Raw genomic sequence first — 23,128 nt, 5'->3', positions numbered from 1 at the left:
GACTAATAAATTAAATAAGTTTGTCTTTTTCATCCTGATTTTATTCCACATATCAAAACAGCTAATCAGACATGGCTTGTGGCTTAGGTCTGACCTAAAAGGTTGAAATGTGTGTTTGGTATTTGATGTCTAGCTGTGGCCTAGGTCTGACCTAAAAGGTTGAAATGTGTGTTTGGTATTTGTTCTGTGGCTTAGGTCTGACCTAAAAGGTTGAAATGTGTTTGGTATTTGTTTTCTAGCTGTGGCCTAGGTCTGACCTAACATGGTGTTAAAGATAGCATAAAACTTTAAACATTGCAACAACAACAACAAAAATCCAACATGAAAAAAAAATTCTAACAATGTACAACATAATCAATGAAATTTTGTTAGCTTTTTTAATGAAATCATATAACCAAGGAAATTTTGTCAGAGTTTCTTGAATGAAATCTACACGGCACATCTCTCTCCAGACTTGAATGTAACATTAGATTATTTTTTAAACAATGTTTGATGTTACAATGGGCAGGACACACTTTCAGTATGAACAAACAAAGGTTCAGAAACATAATCGCAATATTGCATCCACTTCAACCACATGTTTTATAGCCACACCAAACGTGGTGGTACACCAGCCACATCAAACGTGGTGGTACACCAGCCACATCATACATGTGGTGGTACACCAGCCACATCATACATGTGGTGGTACACCAGCCACATCATACATGTGGTGGTACACCAGCCACACCAAACGTGGTGGTACACCAGCCACATCATACATGTGGTGGTACACCAGCCACATCATACATGTGGTGGTACACCAGCCACACCAAACGTGGTGGTACACCAGCCACATCATACATGTGGTGGTACACCAGCCACATCATACATGTGGTGGTACACCAGCCACACCAAACGTGGTGGTACACCAGCCACACCAAACATGTGGTGGTACACCAGCCACATCATACATGTGGTGGTACACCAGCCACATCATACATGTGGTGGTACACCAGCCACATCATACATGTGGTGGTACACCAGCCACACCAAACGTGGTGGTACACCAGCCACATCATACATGTGGTGGTACACCAGCCACATCATACATGTGGTGGTACACCAGCCACACCAAACGTGGTGGTACACCAGCCACATCATACATGTGGTGGTACACCAGCCACATCATACATGTGGTGGTACACCAGCCACACCAAACGTGGTGGTACACCAGCCACATCAAACATGTGGTGGTACACCAGCCACATCATACATGTGGTGGTACACCAGCCACATCATACATGTGGTGGTACACCAGCCACATCATACATGTGGTGGTACACCAGCCACATCATATATGTGATTCAGGGTCCACATCATTAAATTGAAACCATAAACTTTAAGTAACAAGAACAATGCATTACTCCTATTCAAATCTCAGTAAGATATTTTTAAAACCATAGATTTGCATGCTAATCACCGGGATTGAATGAAAATAAAAAAAACAGTGACAAATGATTTTTAAAAAAATCTATTATAGCATGGTTATGGTCATGACTAACATGAGGAAGCAGAGTTTCCATGTTGCTGTAACCTCAGCTTCTGAAGAGATAGTGTTCAGTTTTATGTTGAGTCAACTTTACTTTCTCTAACTTGAGTCAAGTTCTTATCAGAGCTGGGTGGACTCAGTGACATCATAAGGATATGGGAGCTGGGACCTGCCTTCAAGATCTCTCTCAGACATTGTGTGTCCTATACTGTCCAGTAAAAACCCATATTGTGTAAGATATTTCTGTGAATTGAAGTTTGTTCGGAAATAAGATTTAGGGTAAATGTAGAAAAAAGGTGTAGAAAAGATTGGATACTTGTATGACCAAATAGTATCATTAGCCTATGACTGATAACATTTAGCCTATGGCTTAAAATATTGAGCCCTGGTTGTAACATGAAGCTTGTGGCTTCAAACAGAAAATAATATAGGAAATCTTGTCCTTGCCATCCTTAGACTTTTTTAATATGATTGACACAACATCGAAATAGTCACTGTTCAACTGTGTAACTAACATTTTAAAATGTGTAATGGAAGAAACAAAAGGCCTAACTTAACCTGCTCTGTGCCGTCTTCTAATTCTAAAATATTGAAAGTTGATCTCTTGTAGGAGATAAAAAATGCTGGTCAGCTACTTGTTAATTAATGAAGAGTTTTTTTCAAGATAAATGAGCAAAATCAGGTACTAAGCTGTGATTTCATTTGTCAAAGCTTTAAAGAGGAGAAAAGTCATTTTTAAAAGTGGCAAATCTCACCCCTCACCATCTTAACAAATTGTCAATAGCATGAAAACATTTTAAAACATCTTTTTCTTACAACATCATTTTAAGATTGTCCACTTTCTTTATACAGATGACTAAACATAAGATATCAAAGATATCAATGACCAGAGACTTATTGCAAAAACAATCAACATTTAATTAAAGCTGCGATGTGAGGAAAGTGTACAGATGGACTGTTAAAAATGGTGGTGAGACAAGGACACAACTTGTACACATGGACAGTGGTGAGACAAGGACAACTTGTACACAAGGACTAGTGGTGACATGAGGACAACTTGTACACAAGGACTAGTGGTGAGATGAGGACAACTTGCAGACATGGACTAGTGTTGAGATGAGGACAACTTGCAGACATGGACCAGTGGTGGGACAAGAACAACTTGTACACATGGACTAGTGGTGAGACAAGAACAACTTGTACACATGGACTAGTGGTGAGACAAGGACAACTTGTACACATGGACTAGTGGTGAGACAAGAACAACTTGTACACATGGACTAGTGGTGAGACAAGAACAACTTGTACACATGGACTAGTGGTGAGACAAGGACAACTTGTACACATGGACTAGTGGTGAGACAAGGACAACTTGTACACATGGACTAGTGGTGAGACAAGGACAACTTGTACACATGGACTAGTGGTGACATGAGGACAACTTGTAGACATGGACCAGTGGTGGGACAACTTGTACACATGGATCAGTGGTGAGACAAGGGCAACTTGTACACATGGATCAGTGGTGAGACAAGGGCAACTTGTACACATGGACTAGTGGTGGGACAACTTGTACACATGGACCAGTGGTGGGACAACTTGTACACAAGGACTAGTGGTGAGACAAGGACAACTTGTACACATGGAACAGTGGTGAGACAAGGACAACTTGTACACAAGGACTAGTGGTGAGACAAGGACAACTTGTACACATGGAACAGTGGTGAGACAAGGACACAACTTGTACACATGGACTTGTGGTAAGACAAGGACACAAGGTGTACACATGGAACAGTGGTGAGACAAGGACACAAGGTGTACACATGGACCATTAAAAAAATGTGGTGGGGTGAGAATAAAATGTACATTTAAGAGACAATGTAATTTGAGACTAGCCAATGTGGGAAAGACCAAAGCCCAATTTACTGGACTGCAAAATTTCTAACAACGTACCGGTATGCGAGAAAACAATCCTCCATATGGGCAACATTTGCCTTTTTTTTTACAGGTTTTTTTTTTTTCAAAAATATTTATAAAACAATATTTACTTTTAAGTACCAACATAACATTTTGTAGATAAAACTGAAAAAAATCATTGGTTGTTAACAAGCATATGTGGTAGCAGTATTTGTGTAATTAGCTTCAACAAAAACTGAGATTCTGAGAAATAAATTGGTTAAAAACTTCAAAAGTACAACACAACTTTTTTTTATCTACATGTAATAAATTGGGTTCAAAATAATAATAATAATAATAATAAAACATGCTGATAGTCAGCTGTGTGTATTGCCTACATTATACAAGAAGTATGCCATTGTATACAAGTTGTAACTCACCCTATTCCTGGTCAGTGTGGCAAGATTAAAAGAAAAAGAAAACAGAATAAAATGTCACCAAACATTATCTGGCTACTGGTACAAGGTTTAGGTAGCTTCAACTTGTAAGAATAATACTACTGCTATATGAAAATTCTGTTTTATATTAGAAAAGATTTTCTTGTTTGGTCATATTTTTTTTTTAATTTAACAGAAAATATCAATTTAATAAATATGTTTAAAGAATTCTGTTAACATTAACATTTTTAAAAGATTTCTATTTCCAGGAAACAGAGAAAGTGATTATAAAACAGGTTTTTTCAACCAATCAAGAAAAAACCATTACACAAGGCAATGGTTTCACTGAATGAATATTACAGCACTACAGAAAAAAAATGAACAATTATAAAGAATAAAGAACAGAAATGAGAAACTGCAAACATCAAAAAGTTACATCCAGCCATAGGTGTTAAAAAAGCTTCATTTTTCAAACATCTTGATTTTTGCTAGTCATCAATAACAAATATACCAATGATTTTAACTTGATTTTTGCACTAGTCATCAATAACAAATATACTAAGCCCAGCCACCTTTATTTTCCCTAATGTGAGTTAGGTACCCATCAGAGCGGGGTGAACTCAGGGATGTTCCACTGACTTGAACACAGATTCAAACTCAAGACTTTAAGGGTTATCAGTCTAGTGGTCTAGCACTAGGCAGAGTGGTCCCATGATAACAGGACTGCACATTCAATAAAATAGTAATTTTAGTAATATTCAACTGATGTTATTATAATCACTTATAACCATTATCTCATTTTACTGCTAAAAAATTTTACTGAGTAAAAATAACATTTGGTAATAAAATAACTTAATATGAGATTAACTGACACTTAAGTTACACTTTTTAAAAATGTAATCTTTGAGATTTACAAATAGTTTTTTTCTAAATAAATGGCAATGAAAATACAGTAATGATTAATAAACAAAACATCTCTTTTCAATTCTCAAAATTCTAAAATTCCATGTTGGAACAACTTTATAAAAAGCAAACTACAATAAAGTTCCCATAACACTAGCAAACATTTATTTTGTTCTTAGTAAATTTAGATCAGCTCCAAAATCTTCGTAGCTAAAACTTTGAACAACAGAGCAGTACTAGACTTAAAGCAATACATTTTCTATAGGCCTACATAAAATAAATGTGAGAAAAAGTGTGTAAGCATTATAGAATGCTGGACTAGAATCTAAAATATGACCAAGATTCAGCTCTTCACAAATCACACCATGTATCTGGCCAGTTACATTCTTGGAATAGGTGACAGCCTTGGCATACTCCTATCTAAACTATGGTCAAGACTGTCCCCATCTTTTATAAGGTGCATTAAAGGTGGGGCAGAGTCTGGCGTTCTGATGGGATTCTTGCAGCCAGTGCACAAACAATCAATGCAAGGCCGAGTTCCACTGAAGCAGGGGCATTTCTGGCCAGAACAGGTCAACTGATTGGGTTGTCTGGAACATTTGCACTCCCACTCTTTGCCAGCTTTGATAGGGGAGACAACTTTAGAGTTTATTCGTTTACTTCCAGACAAACTACTAGCAGATAATTTATTTTTGCCAGCCTCTTGAACACCAGATGTACACCCCTCCCGATCACGTCGCAATGAAATGTCTTGAAACCTTTTTTTTGATATTGTCAAAGTAAGCCTGGGTTTATCAACTTCATCTGTGGAACTTGTAACATCATTTACAGATAAAGCTCCCATTTTGTCATAATTGAAATTCTTATAATGGCGAGTCTCTTTTCGATCTTGTTTTTTATTTGACATGTCAACAGATTCACCTTCATGTCTAGAAAGTGCTGGTGGATAATGATCATCATTAGAGTTTCCTACCTCCACTCCAGAATCAGGGTATGATTCTTGTTGTGTTTCCTCCAGAAATGTCTCCCGCCATAGCTGACCTATACTATATTTTCCTGACCTTTCTCTGTGTGGCCTTTGAGAAACTAGATATGTCGTTGTGTTACTGGATACTGAACTAGTTTGTGTCCTGGGACGACCCTTCTGTAAAAAATTTTTAACAAATGTTTTTTTATTAGCTTTGTGAACAGTTGTAGTTAAAGCTCTTCTCTTTAGTCTCTTTGCATGTTCTGCCAATCTTCGTTTATTGAATTCAGAATTAACATTTGTTTTTGGTCTTCCTCTCTTTCTTTTGAATGTTTCTTTTCCTTCTTTAGTGGATACTGTTGGAGAATTGTTAAATAATTTAATCTTCTTTGCAATTGATTTCGAAACAATTGGCAACTTACATGGTGGAGGAGTAAAAATATAGTTATCTGAAAAGACTTCAGCTTCTCTCAAGATATGCATTGTTCGCTCTGCCTCATTTCCACACCCATTAACAGAGGCTTTACATATTTCTGAGCCAAGTCGACTGTTAGAGATGTAGGAACACAATCTTTTAAAACAAATTATCAAAATGCGCAACTTTTTATTTTCAACAAATTCACTATGATCTTTACACCAACTACAAGAAGGGCGCAAACGCATCCTTCCTCCAATACACTGATAACAAACATGATGTAAACAAATGCTATGTGCAGGACCATGGGGTCGCATTAAAATGCTTCCGCATACACAACACGAAAGCATTTGACGAAGACAAGGAATATATTTGAAAATATCACACCAAGTTAATCTGTCCTCAACAGTTACGTTCATTACATATCGAAGAGTGGCTAAATAAAAACTGTACGCATCCATTGTGTGTGTTTTTTTTAACAGGAAAATTTAATTTCAATGTAGACTAATCTACGTATTTCTTGGTTTTCTTGGGCATAAATTAGATCCAGACTCTAGTCTAGATCTAGATCTAGTTGTGTGTAAACAAAATGATTTAGATACGCAGAAATCAATTACGTAACACAAGGGACGGTATCCTTGGTATCACAAAAAATAAAACGAATGGCCTTAATAATTTATTCGCAATTTTAATAAGTAGCATACTTTGTCTTCTTAAAATCACTGTATATTTAAAATGAAGATTGTTTTGGGTTAAAAACATTAAATCAACAGGAAAATTCATATTGACTAAAAGTTTTTAAATATTGTTTTTGAATGGCGATACAAAAATATAATACTGTATGTATACTGTATAAAAATGCGATACAAAATTTTCTATTAATTTTTAAGTATGGCGTTTACCGTAACTAATAAAAATGTTACCGAAACAAAATCAACAATGATACCACTCAAGCAAGGAGCTGAAGCAAAATTATACTCGTATGATTTTTATGGGAAACCATGTATTATTAAAGAGAGATTTAAAAAGAAATACCGTCACGATATTCTAGATTCAAGCCTTACGGAACAGAGAATCAAGGCAGAAGTGCGGGCAAACTTCCGATGCAGAATGGCAGGTGCTTGACTACTGACTAGTCACTAGCTAGACCTAGAATTTAGATCTAGATCTAGATTCTAGATCTACTTACTTTAACTTAACGTACTAGATCTATCTAGGGTAAAATCACGATATAGCGTCGGAAATTATTGGGTAACTTTCGTTGAGTTTCGGTAACATTCGTTACTGTAAACCATAGTTTATTTGACCGGTGAAATAAAAATAGAGTCAAGTGCATTAAATTATTGTTTTAACTTAATTTAATGTTTAACTACCAAAAAAATTAGCAACAATTAGTAAATCTAAATATTATTAATAAAGTCGAGTGTAGTAATTAATGTTTTTTTTTAAGAAACAGAAAAAACCTGCAGAAGATTTGCGACAACCAACTCTAGTTCTGTTAGTAGTAAATAAGACGATTAGATTAACTAAAGTTAAAAGTAGTAAGAATAACTAGAATAATGTTTAGTAGCAGCAATAATTAGCACATACACTTAAAATAATTAGAAATACAAAATAATTAGCAAAACAGTATTTAAAATGCAACTAAAATCAATCCTTGCACATTTTTAAACATTATGTATTAAAATAATATGGCGGCAAATAACGGATGGTTTACAGTATTTCCGGTGGTTTCCGGAACGGCTCGACAGACTACGCCATGGTTTTACTGTTTTTTACTGCTGTACAGTTCCGGAATAATAACCGACGCTATATCGTGATTTTACCCTATCTAGATTCTAGATCTACTTAATAACTAGATAATACATCAATATATAATACTCAGTCTACTACTTGAACGATTATCTAGATCTAGGGTCTACTCTAGATCTATGATCATATGATGCCTAGACTAGTAGACTGTAGAGACTGACTCTAGAGTAGAGTGAGTCTAGAGCCTAGAGCAGGGGTTCCCAACCCTGTGCCCGCGGGTGCCATGGCGCCCGCTGAACGATTCGTATGTGCCCGCCTCTCACTATTCGACAGAGACAGAATTTTTTTCATAAACTTTATTTTAAAATATGATATTAGTTTAGGCCTATTATATTTTTATTGTTACAGTTTTAATTTTTTTTTGACTGCCTAGGTTTATTAAATATGTTCGATACTTGTCCCAACTTGTCTAGCAGCGAGCCAGACTGCATTATTTACGCTAGCCTGGAAGGCTAGTGCCATTTGCGCATAACACCTTGTACACGCAGAAAACCCAAAGTGAACGAATGGAACGAACGCCACGAACTGATCCGATAAACGCAGAAGGTGCCAAATCACAAGGCACATAACTCTGATTGCTTCAGCTATCATCGGCTCACTTCAGTTTTTCCGCGTGTACATGGAGTGATGTGCAAAAAGCATTCCCCGCCTGGAACCGCGTTGTTGTCATTGTGATTGCTGCCCTGTTCGGGTCGCAACAGTTAGATAAGAGACATGTTCTTCAGATGAAACACGAATTAGGAGTTTTCTATATAAAAAAATTAACAGGCTAAAAGCGAGGTGTGTAATTTATTCTGTTCATAAGCGATATTTTTTTTTTGTTTATTATTTATTAATACATTATGACTTTAAGAAAATAAGAAAATAAATTATGGGAAAATGACAAGTCATGGAAGGAGTTTGTCGATTTAAAATAGGTGGTGCCTGCCACCCTACCGCTATTTTAGAATGTGCTCTAGAGTAAAAAAAAGGTTGGGAACCCCTGGTCTAGAGGTTAGCTAGAGAGAGTTGAGTAGACTACTCAGACAGAGATAGAGTCAACTTGTCCTGATTTTCTCACAATAACATATAGACAATATGAATTGAGAATTATTCTTTAAATTAATTAACGGGGAGTGATCTCCCCTAAAATTTCTTGAATATTCTTATATAACACTACGGGGGATGGCAACTCTGGATATAGGGGGGTCTCAGGTTACTGGTTAAATTTTTTTTTATGTAAACTGACAACTAAGTTTTAATTAATTATTTTTATTTTTGACGTAAAGTATCGTCCGCGCGTATGTTCCTCTTTTTGGCTTCAAATTCCTCTTTTTAGGCATGACTGTTCGTACTTTTGGCTGACAGGGGTAGGCATATCTGGTTCTGAGAAAAGCTATAGAGTTTCAATAAAGGTGTCAATTTTTACACCTTTCCTTAGTTTCCCCGTGGTTTAATTTCTGACATAAAGGATTTTGTTTGAATGCATCAAACTTCTCAGCTTTACATTCATTAAAAATATTTCACTTTTTATATATATATAAAAAGTGAAATATTTTTAATGAATGTAAAGCTGAGAAGTTTGATGCATTCAAACAAAATCCTTTATGTCAGAAATTAAACCAATCAGAATGAAAGAATATAGTGTGCACTAAAATTGCATTCCTGATTCTAATAATTCTATAGCCAAAATTAGGAATTAGAACTCCTAGGCCTAAAATTTCTACAATTTATAGTTGTGAATTGGATTCAGCAGAGAGAAAAATTATGCCCACTTAAAATTAGTACTATTTTTGTTTTTCCTGTTTCGTTTTAATATTTAATTAATACATTCATTTAAAGTAGTTATGTTCTTTCTTGTTGTATCTTTACTATACTCAGTTTAATCTTTAGAAAGAAGTGTTAATTTTTACAAACTATTTGTTTCGTTTGTACAGGTATTCTTACACCTACAATTTTCATGGTTAATTTCAAGGACAGCAGAATCTACATGGAGAAAATTTTATCTTCCATCACTGTTAGAGAACACATCTTAAATATCCAATCTACAGACAAGTTAACAGCTAATGAAAAGTTACATACTATAGCTGAAAAAATTGGAAAAATTCTTAGCAAGATGCACAGTAATAATATCATACATGGGGATTTAACCACTTCCAATATGCTTTTACAAGGAGATTCTTCTGATCCCAGACTTTATGTTATTGACTTTGGACTGAGCTCATTTGAAGACTCTGCAGAAAGTAAAGGAGTAGACCTCTATGTGCTTGAGAGAGCATTTTTGAGTTCCCATCCAAACTCTGAATGTTTGTTTGAAACAATACTAAGCTCATATCAAAATGAAATGGAGAACAAGTCTGCTTGTCATGAGGTATTGGCAAAGCTAGAAGAAGTTAGATTACGAGGCAGGAAAAGGACAATGGTTGGTTGAATAGTTGGATGTAAGATACCTAAATAAATACTTGTTAAAGTGGACAATTAACGTTTCATATTTTTATTCCTACTTTTTATTTAGACAAAGCATTTGAACTTTATTTAGCCACTAATTTAATGACTGTATAGTTGAGTTAACTGATTTGGAATCAAGAGGTAACAGAAAATATACCGTACCACATTTCACATGTGTGATGTAAGATCTGTAGAAACAAGTTATCATTGTGCATAATCAGTGCAATCACCAAATTATATATCTCTAATTTTATAATAATTTTTTCGGGTGACATCCATTTCATAAGAACTTAATTAAGATGTATGACCAGATATGGTGAGAGTATCAGTGGTCCCAGCCAATTAGATTGATTACAGGTAGGCCAACATCATTAAACAATACAAGATGCTCCTCTTGATAATTTTATGCTTGTAAATCCAGTTTTTTTAAGTACTAGATTGTAGGTCATGATCATGGATGAAGAAAAAATGAACTAAAACACTTATAGACTAAATAACTTGTAGATGTAGGCCTAGTCTTCATTGCAGATTCACTAAGGCACTTTTTTTTTTACAGAGCAGGGCCTAATTTCTATAAAATCTACAAAACATTTAGCTGCTAAATGTTTACAGTCATGCACCTTTTAACAAGTTCAGTTCCTTAAAATATGGTATGGTCATTGTAATTCAGACCTTATGATTTCTTTGTCAATGCTTCAATTTTATTTCAAATAAAAATATGTAATTACACTTACCTACATATTAAAAATAATAAAAACAAAGAGTTTTAAAGTACGATGAAGTTTATTTACAATTTAGATGAAAATGCTACTTACAAAACTAGAAAACAATGACAACACTAAGATGTATTTGTAACACCATTTGTGATTGGGAGTTTGAACAATTGGAACAAAACTTCACATCCAAGTGGATAAATGCAGTTCTCTCACAAACTTCATGAGAAAAGAATATTTGAATGTTAGATTTTATTTTAAGACAGTAAATACAAGCAATAACATCTGGATATGAGTTGTGTAAAATAAAAATGCTGTCCCACATGGACATTGGTAAAATTAACTCTATACATGTATATTAGAACAACCATGTGACCATGTCAACACAACCTAAACCTACAAGAGCAACTTGTCTGAGAGCCAGACAATAGTCAGCAGGGTAGGCTCACATTTTCTCCAGAATCTTGCCTACAGCTTTTTGCAGGAAAGAGAGATCAAACAGCTGGCACTTCAGCAGACATCAAGTTAATATTAATAAATAAAATAGTTTTGATAGTAATTTGTTACAAATTAAGGAAAATTTGTTAGGTTACTACATTTACAAGAATGAAGAAAATGACAAAAATACTATATTTCTACAAATATCTCAGCAGCTATTTACATTATTTACAATGAATATATTACTTTATTATACTGACAATGTCAGGCTCAGAAATGTACAAGAACAGAATAAATGGTTACTTGACTAATTTAATGAGATAGATAAAAAGTAATGTGTATGAAGTCAGCAGTGTGTGTCTAGATGACACAATTATGCCTTCAAATTGAATGTGTTTCTCCAAGGATGTGTGCAGATGACTTGATGTTATGAACTTGTCTGTTGCTTGAAGTAGTCATCAGTGGCCACATAGCTTACAATGTCCTTCATCTCACCACTGTCCTCTCCGTCTTCTTCACCTCTAGCCTCTAGCAAATTGTCAATCATGAAACCACCTCGACCTCTTCCCCTACCCTTACTGCCTCTCCCTCTGGCAACTAAAACATTATCTTTAGCACATTTCTTTATTGTCTTTGGTCGTTTAGGTTTGGATGCTGACTCGGAGAACTGCTCGCCTGGGTTGCTGGCTGGACTTGGTTTGGTAAACTGAGCAGGGTCTTTCATTTCATGTGCTTTAAAGGAAGAGCTCATCTCTGTGGGGTAGCCTCCCAGTCTAGGGTTAGCCATGTTCCCTGGGTAGCTAGACTCATATCCAGGGTACTGAGGGGATGGATATGGCCCTGAATGCCTGACTCTCTCGTCCATGGGATTATGAGTCATGCCTCTTCCTGGCTGATTTTGATAATGTGGATTAGTAACCATATTAGAATGGGCATACATCATATTATACTGGTTGGGATCAGTCATTGAGGGCCAATGATTCATGCTTTGTGGATGTGGATAATGATGAGCCACATCTGCCCAAGCTTGACCCATGTTAACTCCAGGGTGGGCTTGGGGCTGGGTAGTGACAACACCAGACTGTAATGCTGAGTCAGCAGTAGCGTATTTGGCTGCAGGAGGTTGCTGGACACACGGTTGCGATGTGGTGGCTGGTGCCCCAGGGGGCCGTGCAGCGGAACACTCTGCAGTGGGCTCCACACTCTCATGGTGTTTGCTTTCTGTGTGTTCTTTTTTAATGTCCTGCATTAGTGTTTCCTTCTTGGGGCCTGCTGTCTGCTTGGCTGAGCCTTGACTCTCAGACTTACAAGCTTTACCAGCCTCCTGCTCAGACATGGCGGGATGGACCACCTTTCCTGCTTCTGTGGGCAACGCTTTGGCATCTGGCACCATTCTTGGTTCCTGTTTGGGCTCAGAGTTGTGTCCATAGACATTTGGCAAGCTGGGTCCACAATGGGGCATTCTTTGTGGCCACATGTGGTGTGCTGGAGCCCCGTACGCCTGGTAATAGTGCTCAGGGTAGTAAGCTCCTGGCTGGTTTGGTCCATGCAGGTGGAGTGGGCCTCTCTGAGAATAAGGGTCATGACTAGCCTGCACTGGGTGACCTTGCTCACCAGGTGGGAGACCCTGGCTCACCTGTGAATTTGGATATTGACCACCTTTTCTCAAGTCACCTGCCATTTTGGACATGTCAGCACCTTCTGTAGCACTGGCCTTCTTTTCACTGTGTGCAGCATCTTGGTTCAGGGCAGGGGGCAAACACTGGGATGGCATGTGAGAGTTCTGGGACATGAACGGAGCCTGTGTGTGGGCCATTTGTGGGTGGTGCATATTGGGCTGCTGGCCCTGCATGTAAGGCATCTGGTAGAGGGGCATGTTTGGAGGAGGGTTGTACATGTCTTTGGGTGGTCTATAGGGACCCAAGCCAGCAGGATCTTTACTCAGCTTGTCACCTGGATCTGGAGGCTTGCTTTGTTCTTCACTGGGGAGTTTGCTTGGCTTGTTGGAACCAACAGCTGTAGGTGGTGACATGTTGGCTTGTGGCCCTTTAGTTTTGGACTTCTTAGCAGATGACCCTTTCTTTTTTGAGTCTTTCCCTGGCAGTATGGCGGGAGTGTCAGGGAGGTTTTCACAGAATTTTTCCTGTTTGACAAGAGTTTCTGGAGCTGGCGGAGAGACCATGCTGGCTTTTTCTCTAGCACTCTCACTTGGTGCATGAGGCGGGGACTGTAAGGGTGGCGCCTGGCCCAAATTTTTTGTCATCTGGCCCATACTGTTAAGTGGGGAGCTCTGGTAATGGCCTGGATAATGCATGGCCATTCCTTGAGGTGGGCCTTGAGAAGCTGGGCCTTGAGGATCATAGTAGTGATGCTGCATGCCAGGCATTCTGTTGGCTCCATAGCCTGGGTTAAAGTTGTTCATCTCGTTATGCTGTTGACCCATATGAAATGGAGGCCTCATTCCCATGTGTTTCTGCACATGACCATGAGCCCCTGGAGGGGGGAGGTTACCATTGTTGGGTACAGGCTCTGCCAACTTTTGATGAGCTTGATTCATATTAGGATGACCTTGGCCCATTTCCATAGTGGGATATCCTTGGTTGCCCCCATGTTGAAACCTGTGCTGGTTGGGCCCCAGACCGTAATGTCCAGGGTAACCAGGGTGAACTGGCCGTAAGTTGTTGAGCATTTGCTGGCCAGGTCTTACAGCTGATGTGTAGTGTGGGGCAGCAGGGCCAACATGAGAGCCATCTGACATGGTGCTCATGGGCCCAGGTGGGGAGCCCATGCTGGACTGGGAGAATGGTGGCATGCCATGCATGGGATGCGGGAATGGATAGTTCATTTGTTGAGCCAGCTGACCAGGAGGGTAAGGCATGGTCTTATAGTTGGCCGGGGCCTGGTGCTGACCAGTGTAAGCAGGCAACTCACTCTTGGAATCCTGGACATCAGCTCCAGTTCTTCTATCCAGCCTCTGGTCATCACTCTCCTCACCTCCTGATGGGACATCTAAAAAGTTGGGCACTTTTTTTCTTTTCTCAGCCATTCCTTTAGGGAGAGCTTCAGGAATTTTCTCAGGACTTATGTCAGCAGATTCTGCTACTGGTTTCTGTACCACATTTTCACCTGTGCCAGATGCTAGTGCCACATCAACACCTGTGCCAGGTGCTAGTGCCACATCAACACCTGTGCCAGGTGCTGAAGCAGACAAGCTCTCGTCAGGACAGCCTTTTTTACCCCTCTTTTTGCCTTTGGGAGTTTTTGGATTTTTTGGAGCAGCTTTTTTACCTTTGGCTTGGACAACTTTCTCAGCTTTTTCTATCATTGAGGCCTTCATGGCTTCAAAGTGTTTATCTATGGGGGTAAGTACAATCTTTGCTGTGGTCAACATTCCCTCCTGCATGGCTTTAGCAGTGCTCACTATTGGTTCTGGCCCAACTTTAGCCAACACTGTTTCCTGCACAACTTTGGTCACCTGTGGTTGGTGTACCTCAGCCTGCTCTGTGCTCTGTAGAGCTGGTTGACTCTTACTGTCAGTGTTTTCAGTTTTTGTATCCTCCTCCTCTTCTTCATCAGAGGATCGAAGTACATTTTTCTTTTTAAATTTAGGAGACTCATCAGAGCCCTCATCATCAGGAACAAACTCACTTCCATCAGAGTCGTGTTTCTTCTTCTCACTGTTGCCTTCATCCTCCGAGTCCAAACTCTCACTCATGTCCCTCCTCCTTTTCTTTACCAGTTTCCTTAGAAGTTTTCTTTTCCTGGCAATGGAGCTATCTGAGTGATCACCATTCTTTGGCTTGCTTTTTTTCTTGGATGGAGCTGTAGCCTTTTTATTACTTGCACTTTTTCTTTTAGGCTTGAAGATGGACTGATTGGAGCTGCAGTCTGAGAAGTTTGATTCCTCCTCGTCAGTCTGGTCTTCATTGGACTCCCAGTCATTGTACACAATGTGACCGCGGTTAGAGTTCCGGGTGGAGCGTCTTTTGGTGGCGTTCTCATCACTCTCATACTCGTCATCATCAACAACTGAAAATAAAAATAAACTTTCTCTCATGCTCCATCAAACTGGCTCAAGTATTATCAAATTCTTTTAGTATATTAAAAAAAGAGGGTAGGATAATGGGGGTATAGACTATGGGGACACATACAAGTTTAATTGAACAATATCTTTAAAAAATTATACAAACACAATACTTAAAACTTTATTTACGGAGAAGTCAATAAAAAATAACAAGAAAAGTAAAATGAAATTTAATTTGAAAAATTGTCTTGTTTAGAAGCTTAGCAGAAGAAATAAGGTGGTTAATCCAGAGTGGCCCTGTGACAAATGTATGAGATCTAGTATGAATAGAGACACTTTTTTAATTGAAATATTCTGTCAATATAAAAATCTAAAATAGTAACATATCAGATTTAGTTTTCCTTGGAAATAAAAAATTAAAATAGAATAATGTAGGCTATTTGACATAAATGTATTTCAACTTTCCAAATTTTCTTAACATCTAAATTCTAGTTTGTATATTTAATATTGACATTTTTGATACAACACAAATCACATATATCATTAGCTTAGCAATTAATTAAAATTAAAAACAGATGCTAATGAGTTAGAATATAGAAAGCAAGTTATGTCAAAGTACATATGGGAAGGGAGAGCGAAGGATGAAGGTTTGTCAGAAGTAGGGGATGGGATCTAATACTATGAAGGATGAAGGTTTGTCAGAAGTAGGGGCTGGGATCTAATACTATGAAGGATGAAGGTTTGTCAGAAGTAGGGGATGGGATCTTATACTATGAAGGATGAAGGTTTCTCAGAAGTTGGGATCTTATACTATTTTTGTCAAAATCACAATGGGGAGATGCCTTACAGAACTAGAACATTTAAATCAAGTTCAAACAACTTGAGAATAAGCAAACATTCTATTTCTCCTCTTAATTGCTGTGTCAAGCTAAATGATTTGAGTTAAAGTTCTCAACACTATTTTCTTAAAAATGTATCCTTTTAATTAAAAAAAAAACACCCCCACCATAGTATAATGGTGACAAATATTTCCTAAAGCTACACCTGTAACAAAAGTAAATGTACCAAAATTTTTGGCAGCCCTGCTGGGTCTATGAGTTGATGCTCTACTGTTGTACCAGGTCTTCTGCGGCTTCCAGTCACCTGAATCTGTTGACTCTACTTCACCTTCCTCCTCCACTTCTGTTGCTTCTGAATCTTCATCCCTAGAAATATAGGGGACTAATGTATGACAACATACAGAGCACCCATGTATGACAATATACAGGAGACCAATGTATGACAACATACAGGAGACCCGTGAATGACATCATATAGCAGACCCATGTATGACAACATACAGGGCACCAATGTATGACAACATATAGAGCACCACCGCTTATTTCTCAAGCCACCCAATGATAGCTTCTATGATAGCTTTTACCAACGACTATATCTGAGTGACACTTGTTAGATTTGCCTTCATAAGAAAAACATTACACCAAGCATTCATGTGTATTGTAAAGAAGAAAAGTGAATGCCATTGTGTCAACTTGGGGAGTTGTATTAAATTCTAAATCATCAAAAGTAAGAAAAAAGAAAATGAAAGGCTGCATGAAGCTCCCCCACCCTTCAAGAACAAAAAGATTGACCATCCCCTACACCCTTGTAATATGCGCACCAACCATAAGCCCAAAATATATCCCATAGTTGTTAGCCCTTTAAGAAAGTATAGCATGTCCCCTCCCATGGTAATCAATGCACAAACATAACAAGAAAACACTGCAAAATGTATTTTTAAAACAATCAGGATCAAAAGCAAGCCTTCCTATTTCAAAGAATTTTTAACGACAGGCAATCAAATAAATAAATGAGCCAAAATAAACCTAACAATAAAGTTGTCTTTGACTGGCGCACTATTAGACACCCAGTTCTTTGCACTCTAGCTATGGCTGCTAGTTAGCCAAGACACTCTAGCTATGGCTGCTAGTTAGCCAAGATATTCTAGCCATAGCTGCAGCAGATTGACAACATTTTAGCCATCAAGGAATTATAAAATTCATTATACCAACATTACAAACACTTAGGAGTCTACTCTAAAGATAAAGGTATGCCACTATTAAGAAATAATTAAGCTATTCAAACAAGACTTGAGCCAGCTTCACCACTACAGCTAGCTAACACCCAACTATCAACACAGAAAGAAACTAAAACAAAATAGTTCAACACACTCCTGGATGTCTTGCCATCTTTAATAGGACTAGAGATAAAAAAAAAAATTACTCAGAAATTTTAAACTCGTCGCTCTCATCCTCTTCCTCCTGCTCCTCGTCACTGTCCAGTTTGGTCAGTTTCCTCTTGGACCTTTTCTTCAGCACAGGCGGTGGATGTCCAGATTCTCCATCCCTCTGTCTGATCTTCTCATCCTCCTCATCAGATGCTCCCAGTATGTTGGACATGTCTTTACCACGGCTGATACCTGAAACAAAGTGGAGCGTGATACCTGGTAGTGAAGAATAAAACTTTAAAAGACATTGAATCATAAACACCTAGCAACAGGCAAGCATAAAGCAACACAGTTTCTCAGTCTAAAAATGTCAGTATCAACTAATAACAACTGCCTTTATTCAGCCATTTCAAGCAGTCCCAACTTTATAAACATGGAAGTTATCAACTTTAAACCGACAAATTTTACCAAATGTTTTAAAATAATGTGAAAAAATGAAACATTAGTTGTCTTACTTATATCTTTAAGTGATGACACAAAGATAAAGAAAAAAATTTGATGAAGGGATAATCAAAACAAGAAATAATAATAACCATTCTACTAAAGTGTTACTGAAACCATATTTAGTTTTGGTTCTACACTGTCACTGACCACACAACTAGTTGTCCAACTGTCACTGACCACACAACCAGCTGTCCAACTGTCACTGACCACACAACTAGCTGTCCAACTGTCACTGACCACACAACTGTCACTGACCACACAACCAGCTGTCCAACTGTCACTGACCACACAACTAGTTGTCCAACTGTCACTGACCACACAACTAGTTGTCCAACTGTCACTGACCACACAACTGTCACTGGCCACACAACTAGTTGTCCAACTGTCACTGACCACACAACTGTCACTGACCACACAACTAGTTGTCCAACTGTCACTGACCACACAACTATCTGTCCAACTGTCACTAACCACACAACTAGTTGTCCAACTGTCACTAACCACACAACTAGTTGTCCAACTGTCACTGACCACACAACTAGTTGTCCAACTGTCACTGACCACACAACTGTCACTGACCACACAACTAGTTGTCCAACTGTCACTGACCACACAACTAGTTGTCCAACTGTCACTGACCACACAACTAGTTGTCCAACTGTCACTGACCACACAACTGTCACTGACCACACAACTAGTTGTCCAACTGTCACTGACCACACAACTAGTTGTCCAACTGTCACTGACCACACAACTGTCACTGACCACACAACTAGTTGTCCAACTGTCACTGACCACACAACTAGTTGTCCAACTGTCACTGACCACACAACTGTCACTGACCACACAACTAGTTGTCCAACTGTCACTGACCACACAACTAGTTGTCCAACTGTCACTGACCACACAACTGTCACTGACCACACAACTAGTTGTCCAACTGTCACTGACCACACAACTAGTTGTCCAACTGTCACTGACCACACAACTAGTTGTCCAACTGTCACTGACCACACAACTGTCACTGACCACACAACTAGTTGTCTAACTGTCACTGACCACACAACTAGTTGTCCAACTGTCACTCTAGTAAAGAAGACAGAATGCAGCTAAACAAAGAGGGCACCCACCTGGAGGCTTCTCCCTTCGACAAGGTTTGTCATCTGCTATTGCACTGCTAATGAGTTCATCAAATTCTTTAAACTGGTAGCTTACTGCATTACGCAAGCGACATGTTCTTTTGGACAAAACTTCCATCTCAGGACTTTCTCTCAGTTTGGCCCTACGAAGTTTGTGTTTCTCACGTTTTGATCTATTCTGGGCTTGACGGAGTGCCAGCCTTTCTGACTTGTAAACTACTTTTGGTTCCTCTTCTTCTGATGTGGAGCTACCTGACTCAACTTCAGCCATCTTTTTCTTTTTTACAGCAGAGAGCTCATCTTCTGTTTTACTCAACCTCTCAGATCGACCATCTTTACGATCCTGATCAATTAAATACACAAAGTCATTTCAACCATTTCAAGTATTATTGGAAAAAACTTCACATACTACTTCCATTAATAATAAAAATCAGTTACAAAAACTTACACTTTGCAAAATATTGCTTATATTAATTCCAACAAAGGCAAGTCTCTCTTGTCTGTGAATAAAAGAAAACAATTGAGTGCCACAGATGGTTTCAGTGAACAGAAAGTGGGGCTGCAGTGTTAAGATATCAAACACAGAAGAATACTATCACATTGTTCAAACAATACCTAGTCATTTTTTTTTCTAAAACAATATATTTCAATTCTAGAAATATGGGTACCAAATGCTAATTTTTAAGAAAGGTATGAAATTTTGACATGTAAGTAAAAAGTCAAAGCTATTTTTTCTCTACAAACATTTAAGGTATTAAGAAAAATGACTATGTTTATTATTTCTTGAGATTACTCTCACCATTACCTTTTATTGAGACGATCCTTTTTCTTCTTGGCATTATCTAAGGCTTGCAAGCACTCAAGCAGTTTAGAAACCAGCATTGACTGAAAAAATATATTGAGAAATGGGAGTCATTCACTAGACAGATTTTCTAATTGAATACATCTCTACAGTGACATCATGCACTAAATAGGATAGTAACTGGAAAGTATCTAAAGTAGACAACAGCTTGCGATGTTCAAATCAATAAGAATGATCATGTAAGGAATAGCTACCCGAGTCTTTGGTAAGCCTTTATAAATGAAGCTACTCACATGTTCACAAGGTGGACAAAACCAGTCCCCATCAGGAATCAACATTAGAGGTGGTCTCAAGCAGGCTGTGTGGTAGCCAGCATCACACTTGTCACACAGCAGGATCTGGAGACAACATTCCTCAATCATCACACATCATTCCTCAATCATCACACATCATTCCTCAATCATCACTTGCCAGAACACATTCCTCAATCATCACTAGCCAGAACACATCATTCCTCAATCATCACTAGCCAGAATACATCATTCCTCAATCATCACTAGCCAGAACACATCATTCCTCAATCATCACTAGCCAGAACACATCATTCCTCAATCATCACTAGCCAGAACACATTCCTCTCAATCATCACTAGCCAGAACACATCATTCCTCAATCCTCACTAGCCAGAATACATCATTCCTCAATCATCACTAGCCAGAACACATCATTCCTCAATCCTCACTAGCCAGAACACATCATTCCTCAATCCTCACTAGCCAGAACACATCATTCCTCTCAATCATCATTAGCCAGAACACATCATTCCTCAATCATCACTAGCCAGAACACATCATTCCTCAATCATCACTAGCCAGAACACATCATTCCTCTCAATCATCATTAGCCAGAACACATCATTCCTCAATCATCACTAGCCAGAACACATTCCTCTCAATCATCACTAGCCAGAACACACCATTCCTCAATCATCACTAGCCAGAACACATCATTCCTCTCAATCATCATTAGCCAGAACACATCATTCCTCAATCATCACTAGCCAGAACACATTCCTCTCAATCATCACTAGCCAGAACACACCATTCCTCAATCATCACTAGCCAGAACACACCATTCCTCAATCATCACTAGCCAGAACACATCATTTCTCAATCATCACTAGCCAGAACACACCATTCCTCAATCATCACTAGCCAGAACACATCATTCCTCTTAATCATCACTAGCATTAATTCAATGTTAGCAACCCAAATCATCTAACATCACCAACATAAATCATCACACATGTCAATGTGTCAAATCATTAAACATCAACAATTACAGCATACGAACCATCACTCATCAACACAAGTCGTTGCACATGTCATCAACCCAAGTTATTATGTCACACAAATCAACCAACATCATCACATGTCATCAACTTAAATCATCACACATCATCAACCCAAATCATTATGTCACACAAATCAACCAACGGCATCAAACATTAATACTACTAGACACGCTAGAAAAAAGACAACTCCTTTTTTTAAAATTGTGACACAATATTCCTGACTTATACAGGGCACTTCTTTAGGAATTTTAAAATGCATTTTTCAAAAACTTAAAAATCCAAAAATGTTCAAAACAGCGCACACCCCCTCCCTACCATGACAAAATATATTTACAATGACATTTCTAATGTGATTAAAACAAGCTCATAAAATCTACATACCATTTCAGGATGATTGTACTTCCCACACTTCACACAAGGTGTGTCATCATTGACAAAATCTTCATCATTTTCTTTACCTGATGAGTCATTAACAAACATTAAGTGAAGAAAAATAGAATTTTTGTTGCATGTATCAAGCTATAGGGCTAACATTAAGCTCAATTTGTAGGAATTAACATAAGCAACACTTTTTAAATAACTCTTTTCATTGACTAATAAAAGTACAATTTCTAGCTGCTTGATGTTGAAAGTTTTGTATAAAGTTATGTGCCTCCCACTTCTTATTTAGCACTAAAACTTACAACTTCTAGCTGCTTGATGTTGAAAGTTTTGTATAAAGTTATGTGCCTCCCACTTCTTATTTAGCACTAAAACTTACAACTTCTAGCTGCCTGACGTTGAAAGTTTTGTATAAAGTTATGTGCCTCCCACTTCTTATTTAGCACTAAAACTTACAACTTCTAGCTGCTTCATGTTGAAAGTTTTGTATAAAGTTATGTGCCTCCCACTTCTTATTTAGCACTAAAACTTACAACTTCTAGCTGCTTGATGTTAAGTTTTGTATAAAGTTATGTGCCTCCCACTTCTTATTTAGCACTATAACTTACAACTTCTAGCTGCCTGACGTTGAAAGTTCCTGCCCTTTGGTTTGAACTCTTCATCACCAGACTCCTCCTCTGGGGTAAAGGAAACATCAAGAAAATGTCTATCTGGATCCTCATCTTCTGTTTCTGCCTCAGACTCCTCACTAGGCGAGCTTGGTGTGGGGGGTCTTTTGGCCTTGAGCTGTCTCACTCTCAGGCTGCGTCTGATGCCGGAGTTGTCATCCTCCCCTGGGGCCGCAGGTGTCTTGTTACCTGCTTTACCTTTAGTTTTCCCTGGTTTGGCCTTGGCTGATGCTTGCGTTAGCTTCCTGCCTTTTTTTGCTGGGGTAACCTCATCGTCAGACAGAGCTTCACTGCTTGAACCTGGTTTCTTTTTCTGACAGACAAAATATATATGATTTTATTTCTTTGTTGGGGTTTACTGACAGACAAAATATTGATGATTTTATTTCTTTGATGGGGCTCTACTGACAGACAATATATTGATGATTTTATTTCTTTGTTGGGGTATACTGACAAAATATTGATGATTTTATTTCTTTGTTGGGGTCTACTGACAGACAAAATATTGATG

General features: G+C 38.2%; 3 protein-coding genes across 4 annotated transcripts in view; 1 reads left to right on the top strand and 2 right to left on the bottom strand.

Annotated features, from left to right (window-relative positions):
• Positions 1 to 4: 4 nt before the first annotated feature.
• Positions 5 to 6,773, bottom strand: LOC131956928 (uncharacterized). Its single transcript, XM_059321566.1, has one exon. The coding sequence runs from the start codon at positions 6,608 to 6,610 to the stop codon at positions 5,147 to 5,149; it is 1,464 nt and encodes a 487-aa protein (XP_059177549.1). The 5' UTR covers positions 6,611 to 6,773; the 3' UTR covers positions 5 to 5,146.
• A 56-nt stretch (positions 6,774 to 6,829) lies between these two features.
• LOC131956930 (EKC/KEOPS complex subunit TP53RK) lies at positions 6,830 to 10,433 on the top strand. The gene is made up of 2 exons (XM_059321570.1): positions 6,830 to 7,266; positions 9,878 to 10,433. The coding sequence occupies exons 1-2, from the start codon at positions 7,041 to 7,043 to the stop codon at positions 10,369 to 10,371; spliced, it is 720 nt and encodes a 239-aa protein (XP_059177553.1). The 5' UTR covers positions 6,830 to 7,040; the 3' UTR covers positions 10,372 to 10,433.
• Positions 10,434 to 11,152: 719 nt separating this feature from the next.
• LOC131956927 (uncharacterized) overlaps positions 11,153 to 23,128 on the bottom strand; it is a 28,442-nt gene continuing 16,466 nt past the window's right edge. Inside the window, exons 8-16 of one of the 2 annotated variants that reach the window (XM_059321564.1) lie at positions 22,558 to 22,930; positions 21,950 to 22,026; positions 20,508 to 20,612; positions 20,218 to 20,297; positions 19,861 to 19,912; positions 19,404 to 19,755; positions 17,826 to 18,045; positions 16,629 to 16,768; positions 11,153 to 15,568 (exon numbers count right to left, since the gene is read on the bottom strand). In XM_059321564.1, coding sequence (XP_059177547.1) covers positions 11,967 to 15,568; positions 16,629 to 16,768; positions 17,826 to 18,045; positions 19,404 to 19,755; positions 19,861 to 19,912; positions 20,218 to 20,297; positions 20,508 to 20,612; positions 21,950 to 22,026; positions 22,558 to 22,930 — 5,001 coding nt within the window. In that variant the 3' untranslated portion in view covers positions 11,153 to 11,966. The remainder of the gene's footprint in view (positions 15,569 to 16,628; positions 16,769 to 17,825; positions 18,046 to 19,403; positions 19,756 to 19,860; positions 19,913 to 20,217; positions 20,298 to 20,507; positions 20,613 to 21,949; positions 22,027 to 22,557; positions 22,931 to 23,128) is intronic. The other variant, XM_059321565.1, reaches the window with a different exon arrangement.

Source organism: Physella acuta, unplaced genomic scaffold, assembly GCF_028476545.2.
Source record: "Physella acuta isolate Inbredline_101_S28 unplaced genomic scaffold, ASM2847654v3 ptg001187l, whole genome shotgun sequence".
NCBI classification, from domain to species: domain Eukaryota; kingdom Metazoa; phylum Mollusca; class Gastropoda; family Physidae; genus Physella; species Physella acuta.
Note: the sequence above shows the minus strand (reverse complement) of the source record. Positions and strands in the feature narration are given on the sequence as shown.

Coding starts and splice junctions, on each gene's coding strand:
- LOC131956928 (XM_059321566.1), bottom strand. CDS start 6,610: ATGGATGCGTACAGTTTTTATTTAGCCACTCTTCGATATGTAATGAAC.
- LOC131956930 (XM_059321570.1), top strand. CDS start 7,041: ATGGCGTTTACCGTAACTAATAAAAATGTTACCGAAACAAAATCAACA. Junction 7,267..9,877: donor CTTCCGATGCAGAATGGCAG/GTGCTTGACTAC, acceptor TCGTTTGTACAG/GTATTCTTACACCTACAATT.